The sequence below is a fragment of the Pteropus alecto genome, unplaced genomic scaffold (assembly GCF_000325575.1).
Source record: "Pteropus alecto unplaced genomic scaffold, ASM32557v1 scaffold821, whole genome shotgun sequence".
NCBI classification, from domain to species: Eukaryota; Metazoa; Chordata; class Mammalia; order Chiroptera; family Pteropodidae; genus Pteropus; species Pteropus alecto.
In genome coordinates, this window is record NW_006431396.1 from 559,547 (window position 1) to 571,535 (window position 11,989).

General features: G+C 44.0%; 1 protein-coding gene and 1 long non-coding RNA gene across 15 annotated transcripts in view; one reads left to right on the forward strand and one right to left on the reverse strand.

The window, feature by feature from the left end:
• Positions 1–10,156, forward strand: part of F8 (coagulation factor VIII) — a 68,230-nt gene extending 58,074 nt beyond the window's left edge. Inside the window, exon 14 of the mRNA XM_025039866.1 lies at positions 6,846–10,156. Within this exon, the coding sequence (XP_024895634.1) occupies positions 6,846–9,991 (3,146 nt within the window). The 3' untranslated portion in view covers positions 9,992–10,156. The remainder of the gene's footprint in view (positions 1–6,845) is intronic.
• Positions 1–11,989, reverse strand: part of LOC112470994 — a 62,488-nt gene that overhangs the window by 48,200 nt on the left and 2,299 nt on the right. The gene's annotated exons all lie outside the window — the stretch shown is intronic.

An 11,989-nucleotide genomic window follows, 5' to 3' on the forward strand; every position in this document is an offset into this window, starting at 1 on the left:
ATTTCTAGTTATCTCTGTTGCTGATTTCTTATTTTTCGTCACTGTGTTCATATAACATATTCTGTATGATTTCAATTGCTTGAAATTTGCTGAGACTTGCTATATGCTCAGCATGTGGTTTACTTTGGCTATGATTCATATGCACTTAAAATGACTATGTCTTCTGCAATTGTTGGGTGAACTGTTACATATTTGTCAAGTTGGTTTCTTGTGTTGTTAAATCCTTAAGTTTACTGATATTTTGCCTGCATCTTACAGGTACTGAGAGAACTGTGTCAACAGTTCTGTAACTGTTTTTTCTCTTTATATAAAATGAGGTACTTACAATTTAAGATCGCTCTGTACTCATTTAAATTAACCATTTTATCATTGTGAAATGTCCTTCTTTGTCTGAAGTAGTACTTGCTGCCTTCATAACTGCTTTGTTTAAAATTTATATGCCTCGACCATCTTTATTTTGCTTGATGTTTCTGGGTATATATTTTTCCATACTTGTAATTTTAATCTATCTGTGCCCTTATATGTATAGTATATCACTCCATCATTTGTTATAGTACAAGTCTGCTGGTTAATTCTCTCAGGTTTTGCTTGTCTAAAAAGTCTTTATTTCTCCTGAATTTTTTAATGACATTTTCACTGTATAGAATTTTGGGTTGATAGGTCTTTTGCGTTTTATTTTATTGGGTTTTTTTCTCCAGCACTTTAAAAATGCCACTCCAGGTTCCAGTCAGGACGGCTGAGGAAGGAAATCCTGTGACTGCCTCTTCTCGCGACCACAGCAAAATTACAACTACAGAACAACCATCATTGAGAATCGCCCAAAATCTCGCTAAGCAGAAGTCCTATAAGAACATATGGAAGAAGCCACATCAAGACTGAACATTACATGTCAACTGTAATTGAATCATAGAATATATTTTTAAAAACGTCCCTCCACAGGAGTGACATCAGCAAGATTGTGGTCTAGAGGTTTCAACGCTCATCTCCCCCACAAAACCAACAAAAACAACAAACAAACAACTACATAGCAATGGAAATAGCTCTGAGATGACTCCAGAGCACAATGAAGAAGCATCAGAAAGACTGTGGAGCACAGAAAATGAGGATGGCCACGTAAAACGTAGGAAGCATTTTACCTGCGTCATTTCATCCCTCAGTCTGGAGCAGCTTGGTAATGAAGAAAATATATGCGAACCGTATGTGTGGAAAGAGATTAAAATCCAAAATGTATAAAGAACTCACACAACTCAATAACAACAGAAAACAATCTGATTTGAAAACCAGGCAGAGAACCTGACTAGACACTTGTAGGCTTCCTACCTGAGGGTCCCACAGTTTTCACAAATACTGAAGCCGGCTGAGAGAGCTGCTCAATGTCCAAGCCACTGCCCTTCCCAGCATGCCTCCCCCCGGGCCTCCATGGCACTCATCATTGCCATCCTCAGGGCTGAGCTGCCACTGTGCCTCGCTCTCCAGGGCCTGAAGCAGCACGGTGCTCCATCATACCTAGGGTTGATGCTGTCCCTGAACCCTGCCCCCAAGCACTAAGCCACCACTGCGTCCCACCCACCGGGGCCTAAGTCTATGTGGCATGCCACAGAGATGTGGAACCCAGCTCCAAGCACTCATGCTGCAGACTTTCCTAAAATCTCTCGAAGGCTCACAAACCCCAGACAAGCAGCAGCTGGCCTTGGTGTGCCCCGTACCTCTTGCTGAGAAGCCCCAAACTGGGCACTAGTGGCACCCGGCCTTGGTTCACAGCTTAGCCTCTCCCATGCACCCCTAAGCCCAGCACAAGTGGCAATCACCTGCAGCTCACTTTGTAGCTCATACCAAGTGGACCCGGGTGGGGCATAGGCAGTAGATGACCTTGGTCAGCAACAGAGGCCCTCTCAAGAGGCCCCAGAACCAACATACTCAGTGGCCGGCTTCAAACCGCACCAGAGTACCGCCTGGGCGCATGTGAGGGTGACACACCTGTAGGGCAAACGGGGCAGGCACCGGAGCCCTGCTAAAGCGAATCCTACTCTTGGGGTCAAGCCGTGCACAGCAGCTCCTCCACCGTCCTCATGGCCAGTGGCCTGTTAGGAACTGGGCTGCACAGCACGAGGTGAGCGGTGGGCCAGGAAGCGAAGCTTTGTATGGATTTGCAGCCACTCCCCAGCGCTAGCATCACTGCCTCAGCTCCACCTCAGTTAATCAGGCATTAGATTCTCATAGCAGCACTGGTCCCTGGTGCCAGAAAGGTTGGGGACCGCTGTGTTAGAGGGAACCAACAGTAGATCAGATGAAGCAGAGGATCGAATCGGCAATTTGAAAGACAAAGTAGCAGAAAACACCCAATTAGAGCAGCAACATGCAAAAAAGAATCCAAAAGAATGAGGATACTTTAAGGGGCCTCTGGGACAACATCAAGCGTACCCACATTCGCATCGTAGGGGTACCAGAAGGAGGAGAGAGAGCAAGGAATTGAAAACTTATTTGAAGAAATAATGATGGAAAAACTTACCTAACCTGGTGAAGGACATGGACATACAAGCCCAGGAAGTGCAGAGTCGCAAACAAGATGAACCCAAAGAGACCCACACCAAGACACATCATCATTAAAATGACGAAGGTTAAAGACAACTAGGGAATCTTAAAAGCAGCAAAAGAAAAGCATCTATTTACCTACAGGAGAGCTCCCATAAGACCATCAGCTGATTTCTCAGAAGATGACTCCACTCAGCACATCTATCATTCAGAATCAAAGGACAAACAGAGCTTCCCAGACAAGAAAAAGCTAAAGGAGTTCATCACCACCAAACCAGGGTTACAAGCAATGTTAATGGGATTTTTTTAAGAAGAAAAGATCAAAAATGTGAATAATAAAATGGCAATAACTACATATCTATCAACAATTACTTACACGTAAATGGATTAAATGCTCCAAAAACATAAGGTGGCTGAATGGATAAGAAAAGACCCTCACATACGCTGCCTATGAGAGACTCACTTCAGATCAGAAGACACACAGAGACTGACAGGAAAGGGATAGAAAAAGATATTTCATGGAAACAAACAAAAACAACAACAAAAAACAAGGACTCAGTAATCTCGCTTCTGGGTATTTATCCAAACGAACCCAAAACAACTTCGAAGGGACAGATGCATCCATAGGTTCATTGCAGCATTATTTACAGTAGCCAAGATATGAAGGCAGCCTGGGTGTGCGCCAATGGATGAACGGATAAAGAAGAGGTGGTGCATACATACAGTGGAATAGTACTCAGCCATAAAAAAGAATGAAATCTTGCCATCTGCAACTTCATGGATGGGCCTGGAGGAAACTGTGCTGAGTGGAGTAAGTCAGACAAAGACAAATGCTTTCACTTATGATTTCACTTATATGCAGAATCCGAAGAACAAAATAAATGAGCAAACAAAACAGAAACCAACTCAGAGATATAGAGAACATTTGATAGTTGACAAATGGGAGGTGGGGTTGGGGGTCTGGGTAAAAGGAATTAAGACATACAAACTGGCAGTTACAAAATAGTCACGGGGATGTGACATACAGCAAAAGGAATACAGTCGATAATATTGTAAGAACTGTGTATGGCACCAAGTGAGGACTAAACTCACCGGAACTATCACTTCGTACGTTATGTAAATGTCTAACACTATGCTGTGCACCTGAAACTAATATAATGTTATATGTAAACAGCATTTGAAAAAAATCATTAAACCCCCTCCCGAAAATGAAAATGCGATAAAGAGCTTCAACAACAGACTTGATCAAGCAAAAGAATGTGATCCCAAAGACAAATTTTTTGAATGTATTCAGTCTGAGAAGAAATAAAAATCAAGAAAACCTACAGGACTTATGAGATAACATTAAATTTCCCCAAAGAAAACATACAAATGGCCAACAGGTGAATGAAAAGGTACTCAACATCACTGATCAAGGAAATGTAGATCCAAACCACCATGAGAGAACATGTCACACCTGTCAGAATGGCTGTCATCAAAAAGACAAGAAATAACAAGTGCCAGAGGGGACGTGGAGAAAAGGGAACCCTCGTTCACTGTTGGTGGCAATGTAAATTGGAGCAAAACAGTATGGCAGTGCCCCCAAAATTCAAAATAGAACTACCTTATGACCCAGCAATCACACTTCTGGGTATATATTCAAGGGACATGAAATAAGAATCCTAAAAAGATACCTGCACCCCCATGTTCATTGCAGCATTTTTCACAATAGCCAAGATATGGAAATAACCTGTGTCCATGGATGAATGGATGGATAATGAAATGTGATACATATGTGTTAACACACACACACTTATAAGGAAAATCTGCTATTTGTGACAATATGGATGAACCTGGAGGGCATTATGCTAAGTGAAATAAGCCAGAACAAAGATAACTACTGTATGGAATCACTTATATGGAGAATTTGAACTCGTCTTGTTTTGTAACCTGCTTTTATTTTTCATTTAACATATTTGTTTTTCTATGCCAGTTAGTATATGTGACCATCATCATTAAAAAAAAGACTGCTTACTATCCCGCTTTACTATCCTGCACTAGGATCCTGCACCAGCCTTGGTGGACTAACGAGCTCTTATCTACTGCGGCCTGAGATGTGCTCCTGGCCGCTCATGGTCAGCTGGGCTCCATCTCTCTGGGTTATCCAGGATTGGATAACAGTCGATGAAATTAGTTAGTTTACTGAGATCCCTGGTTACATTACTGAGGCAGGAAGCTGATCCATATATTTGTAGTGCTGACCAAGTCTCAAACTTGGCCAGGCATCTGATGCCTGTGTCAGAAGTTGGAAGAGGAGAATATGGCAGCGGAGTTGTCTTTAAGGGAATCGTAATTGTTTTAATGTTCTTTGCATCTATGATAATATCTCCTTTCTTATTTTGAATTTTGTATATGTCGAATTTCTTATTTTTATTTGGTTATTTTATTGAGGTTTCCATCACAGAATCAACTCTTCTTTAAGCTCTTAGGTTGAGATTTCTTCATTAATTATAATTTTTATAATTTTTTATTTACACATGTAATACGAAAAGATGTTCTCATTACAAAAATTCAGCCAATACAGATACGACTAAAGTCCTTCTTGATCACTAGTCCCCATTCCAGGCCCACCTCAGAGTCTGGTGTATGTCACTCCAGAACTGTGTATGGAGTTTCGTTTCCCCTTTTTTCACCCAATTAATGTCTGCGTCCGGGAAAGGAAGGTATTTGTTTTGTCTAAGTTATAACAGTGAAATTTTAAGAGTCAACGCCTTACTTAAACTACTAATTTCAGCTCCAGTCCTGGTCTACTCTGACCCAGTGTGGTTTTAATACCATCAAAACTGCTTTAAACATCATTAAATTGGGCTCCCAATCCCCAAACTTATAATTATTTCCCTATTTTGAGTGAAATCACATTATTATTTTTAGTGAAATCACAGTAAATGATGAAAATGTTCCCTGTGGAACCAAACAGGATTACGCTTCCTATTTTTATAACTTGCTTAACTGTAACTTCTAATTGTTTTCCTGTTCCTGTAAGGTTTTCTCTTTAGTCATCCTGTTTTTTTCCCAAGAGTTCTATCATATAATGTATTCTGTCTCGCTTCGATACTGACCCCTGGACCCAGGCATCCCCCTACTGCAGTCTGGGCCGGTTCTCTCTGGGCCTCGGGCTCAGTTATCACCTTACGACTCTTCCTCATCCTCCCTCAAGATAGGTGCCTGGTTTCTAGGTCTCATGTCTTCCTATTTTTAATATACCCTTTTATTTTAGTAGAAACTACTCTCTAATCACCTCCATAGGATGTTTGCATTAGAGGTAGATTTTCTGAATCCTTGGATATTAGCAAATGTCTTTATTATCATTTCCCATTTGATGATCTCACTGCACACAGAGTGTGTATTCATTCCAAAATGAGTTTGCCTGCAGAAGTCTCTTCCACGGCAGCCCATTGTCTCACAGGTCTCTGCGGGAATACACTTTGGGGAAAGTTTCCCCTTTGAGGGAAAACTGGATTCAGTTAAGAGTTCACTTCGCTTGCAGCTATTGTGTCAGATGATGAGGTGGTTTTGGTACGGGATGGGTAGCTTGGTAAAGGTGTATTTCTTTCACGTATGGTTATGTATCTAATTTACTACCATGAAATTCCTTCACTCGGATACACCTGTCCACAACAGAAATGAGTACTGCTCACACTGTGGTGGGGTTGGCATGTGTGTCCTGAACCCAAGTCCTGTTGCTTCATGCTTGTGTATCCTGCGAATGGGTGACAGCCGATGCTAGGCCTTGTGTTATGTGATTAGAATGCATTGTATGATGCGGTAGATATGATCAGCCTCGTTGGTAAGTTAGAAACTGAAGCTCAGAGAGCTCAAGTGATCTGCTCAAAGTCACACAGCTGGGAAATGGTAGAGCTAAGATTTGAACCCAGGCAATCTGATTCTAGAACCTGTGCCACTATGTCATACAGCAATAACAGCCAGCCTATATAAACTTTCCTGAGATAAGTCATTGTCACCATCAGACCTCTGTGCCACTATTAAGACTCTCCACTACTGTGTACATTAACTACGTTTGTCCATTTTTATTCCAGTACCTATTCGCTTTTAATCACAGCCCTTTCTTGCGGTCACAAACAGATAAACCACAACAGTAGCAATGCAAAAACCACGTTTACTGCCATTGCTAGACTACTGTCACAATGACCTGTGACATAATGGTACCAACCAGTATTTTTCATGTATCTGGATGTAGGCGAGAGCCTCTAACACGAAGCCTCCTTGGGACCTGGGTTATGAGTAACCAAAGTCTTATTCTTCCTCGTCTCCAGGTCTGTGGGTTCTGGGGTGCCACAACTCAGACTTTCGGAACCGAGGCATGACAGCCTTACTGAAGGTTTCTGGTTGTAACAGAAACACTGGTGATTATTATGAGGACACATATGAAGAAATCCCAACTTCCTTGCTGACTGAAAACAACATCTTTGAACCAAGAAGCTTCTTCCGGAATTCAAGGCACCCCGGCCCTAGGCAAAAGCAATTCAAAGCCACTGCAATTCCAGAAAATGATGTAGAGAAGATTGACTTTTGGCCTGGAGAGAGAACACAGCTGCCCAAAGTACAAAGTGTCTCCTCTAGTGATCTGTTGATGCTCTTGGGAAAGAAAACTACTCCACATGGATTATCCTTATCTGACCTCCAAGAAGCCACATACGAGGCTGATGATCATGTACCTGGAGCAAGAGAAAGAAACAGGGGCCCATCTGATGTGGCACAGCTCAGACCAGAGCTCCAGAACCCTAGGGACAGAGTATTTACTCCTGAGCCGGAAATGCAATTAAGATTAAATGAGAATTTGGGGACAACTGTAACAGTAGAGTTGAAGGAACTTGATTTAAAAATGTCTAGTTTATCGGACAAGCTAATGACTTCGCCAACAATTTCATCAGAAAAGTTGGCAGCAAGTGGTGAAAAGACAGATTCTTTAGGCCCCCCAAATATGCCAGATCGCTTTAGTAGTCAGTTAGACGCCACTGTATTTGACGAAAGTTCATCTCACCGTACTGGGTCTGGTGTGCCTCTGGGCTTGAGTAAAGGGGATAATGACTCCAAGTGGTTAGAAGCAGCTTTAATGAACAGTCAAGAAAGTTCACTGGGAAAAAATGCATCATCGACAGAGAGTGACCGGTTATTTAAAGAGGAAAGACTTCATGGACCTGCTTCACTGACCAAAGGTAATTCTTTATTCGAAGTTAACACCACTTTGGTAAAGATAAACCAGTCACTGATTAACTCAACAACCGACAGAATGACTCACAGTGAGGGCCCACCATTATTAACAGAGAATAATAGTACATCAGCCTGGGAAGATATTATGTTAAAAAGTACAGCTGAGTTTCAAGAAGTGACTTCTTTGATTCGTAATGAAACGCTTATGGATGAAAATACTATGGCTTTGGGGCTGAGTTATGTATCAAATACAACTACTTCATCAAAAAATATGGAAATGGTCCATGAAAAAAAAGAGGGCCCTGTGCCACTAGGTACAGAAAATCCAGATGTGTCACCCTTCGAGACACTCTTCTCACTAGATTCAGCAAAGTGGATAAAGAGGACCCACAGCAAGAACTCCCTCAGCTCTGGGCCAAGGCCTGGTCCAAAGCCACTGACCTCTTCAGGGTCAGAAAAATCTGTGACAGATCAGCATTTCTCGTCAAAGAAGGCAGGAGTAGAAGAAGACGAATTTCCAGAGGACGTGGGACTCAAAGAGATGATTTCTCCAAACAGCAGCAGCAGATTTTTTACTAACTTGACTAACGTCCAAGAAAATGATACAGACACTCAAGAAAAAAAATCCCAAGAAGAGACAGAAAGGAAGGAAAAATTAATGCAAGAGAACATAGTCTTGCCTCAGTTGTATACAATGAATGGCACCAAGAATTTCCTGAAGGCCCTTTTCCCACTAAGCACTAAGCAAAATGGAGATGGTTTACACAAGGGGATAAATACTCCAATACTTCAAGACGGCAGGGCATTGAATGATTCGGCAAAGAGAGCAGGGATTCGCATGGCCCGTTTCTCAATAAGGGAGGACGCAAACTCGGAAGGCTTGGGGGAGAGAACCAAGCAAATGGCAGAGGAGTATCCCCATGGCACGAGGACGTCGCCTGACCCAAGTCAGGAGAACGTTGCCGCCCAACGCAGTAAGCGGGATGCGAAGCAGGTCTGCCTCCCGAAGGGAGGGACAGAGCTCAAAAGGACGGTCATTTGGAATGACACCTCAACCCAGTGGTCCAGAAACACGAACGACCTGACTCAGGGCACTCGCACCCAGGTAGAGTCCAATGAGAAGGACAAAGGGGCCAGTACGCAGTCCCTCTTAGATCGTTCTATGAGGACTCATGGCGTCATTCAAACGGATGGCCATGCATCACCCAACACGCAGATATCAGCATTTCCATCGGCCAGTCCTATGGATCCAGCCAAGATCCCATCTCAAGACAACGCTTCTCATCTTCTAGCATCAGCCTGTAGTTATACCCCTAGGGAGAGGAGTTCCGGGGTCCGAGGAAGCAATCATTTCTTAGGAGGAGCCAAAAGCAATTTGTCTTTAGCTCTCCTAACCTTGGAAATGACTGGAAGTCAAGAAAAGATCAGCACCCGGGCGGAAAGTGCCACAAACTCACTCATATACGAGAAACTTGAAGATACTGTTCTCTTGAAACCAGGCTTGTCTAAAGCATCGGGTGAAGGTGAATTACTCCCTGAAGTTCACGTTCATCAGGAAGACTCTCTCCCTACAAAAACTAGCACTGGTTTTCCTGGCCGCCTGGACCCCACAGAAGACATCTTCCTGCAGAACACAGAGGAATCTGTTCAACTGAATAAAGTAAATAGATCTGGAAAAACGCCCTTTCTGAAATGGGAAACCGAGAGCTCTGAACACATTCCGTCCAAGCAGCTGGGGCTCCTCGCGTGGGATAACCAACACGCCACCCAGGTACCAAGAGCAGAGCAGAAAGTCCACGAGAAGTCACGCGAAGACACAGCTCTTAAGACAAAAGATGCCATGTTGTCCCTAGACCCTTTTGAAAACAACCATTCGATAGCAGCAATACATGAAGAACTCGATAAGCACCAAACAGAAACCACCTGGGCCAAGCAAGGAGGGACCGGAGCGTTGTACTTTCAAAAGCCTCCGGCCTCGAAACACCATCAAAGGGACATGACCCTTACTACTTCTCAGCCAGAGGAAGACAAAACTGACTATGATGACATCTTCCCAACTGAAACGATGAGAGATTTTGACATTTATGGTGAGGATAAAAATCAGGATCCCCGCAGCTTTCAAAAGAGAACGCGACACTATTTTATCGCCGCGGTGGAGCGGCTCTGGGATTATGGCATGAGTGAATCCGCCCGTGCGCAGAGAAACAGGTATGGGCACACTGATTGTTCCTTTGTCCTACTGTTGTGATCTTTGGCTTTACCAGGTGCTGAAATGACAGGAAAAGGCAGAGGCCACCCACAGCAGTGAGACTCCAGAGGTGGCTTTATAGGAGAACTGGGAATTGCATGGCAAATTCTAGATGATACTGAGGAGAAAGTGGGAGATTAGAGATGATGGCGCGGATGATGAGGGTTAGAGGATGGTCGATCCGGATGGCGGGAAACTCCTGCTGTATTGGGATGGAGGAGGAGGAGGAGGAAGAGGAGGAGGAGGAGGAGGGAGACTTACAAAAGGGTAGAGGAGTCGGGGTGAAGCAGCGATGATGGAGACCAGGAAGAAAGCTGGCCCCGCCCGTCAGCCTTCTGAGCTGTGGTACCACATGTGATCTCACGAGTTCGCACTGAAGAGGCAGGAGAAGGAGGTGACGCGTGTGGCGAAAAGGTTAGGGTGCAGGGAAAGTTGTTGGCCGTGGTGCTGGGAAAACAGGAGGCGAAGGGGGAGGGCTGGATTGTTAGGGGAGCAGGGGGTGTTGCACAGCAGAAAGCAGCACAGGGGAAGATGAACGTGAGGAGAGTTGATCAGTCAACGGATATTTATTGAGCACCTACTACCTGCCAGACACTCCTGTAGGCACGAGTGAGCAAACTAGGGTCTTACAGTCTATTGGGGAGAGCAAGAGATGATAAATTAGTAGACAAATGGTTAGGGGGACCTTTTTTGTTCAAATATAGATGATGAATTTTTAATGACACGTGGATGTTAAGAACAGCACTTGAGAGGGTAATATTTTTGCAGAGATGAGTCATTTCAAAACAGCTCAGCGATACCTGCTTCTGAACCCATTTCTCCATTTAAGACCTAGGGGGGCAAAACAGAGAAGGAAATAAACCAAGAGTTGAAAACTGACCTCTAACTCCCAGATGGAGTGGGATTTGTGTTGCCTTAGCAAAAAAAGAGAAGCAGTAGGGAACATAAAAGAGAGGAAAAGTCCAGGTTGCTTTGTGAAGGACAAAGAAAATTGCTAAAATTATCAACTATCTGAGTCAAGTGTTTGCAACCATCCATTGCTGTGCTCTGTGTCTTGCATATTGTGGGAACTCGATAAATGTCAGTCGAGTGAATGCGTGAACAAATGAATGAATGAAAAACTCAGGGGGGAGTATACAGAGAAATTCCTTCTAAGATGGCAAGCCTTTTATACATCATGGCAAAAGTGGCCTAAATTCTGGACCATTCTAAGTATAAATTCCATACTGTAGTATTTATAGTACAAAGTATGAATCTGGTTAGAAGAATATAAAACGAAAGACACAGGAGGTGTTTTAAGATGACACAGTGAAAGCACTGATGAGTGGTTTGTGTTGCCTGATACTCATTTATGCCTTAGATCGTGCAGGTGCGCTGAAAACCACACGGTCACCGAAGAGGCCGCGCACACCTCAGGCCACACCTCGAGGTACCGCGGCTTTTCACAGCATCCTTGCAGTCACTGTATTTTTCGCACAAGGATCCTCGGAGTAATATATGCAAAGCTTAAAGTGTTGCTTAGAGTGCTGTTTGCCAGGATGGGGTCGAAATCTGGTCTGAATTGAGTCTTGAATGTCACTCTGTTGGTTTGTCTCAGAAGACTGTGCAGATGCAGGACACATACCCGGCTGCTCTTCATCACTCTTGGTCACACTTTTTGCCGGGCTGGGCTTGAAGCCAGCAGGGTAAAGTTCGGGAAGTTGGAAGGCCAAGATCAGGGCGCTGGCGCGGTGAGGCGGAGGCATCCCTCAGGGCTGCAGAGTGCCACCCTCACGTGATGGAAGAGAACAGGGGGACCCTGATGATGTTGTTCAGGAGACAGATCGAATGAAGTGGTAGAGAGTGTCTGGGGTGTTACGCGAAATCCTCTCTGTGGAGGAGAGGCCTAACGGATAAGAGGCCGGCTGACAGAGCTCAGAGATGCTTCCAGGCACAGGGGACAGGAAACGCGACGCCAGGGATGGAACGTGTTGAGCACGTTTGAGGAACAGAAAAGGA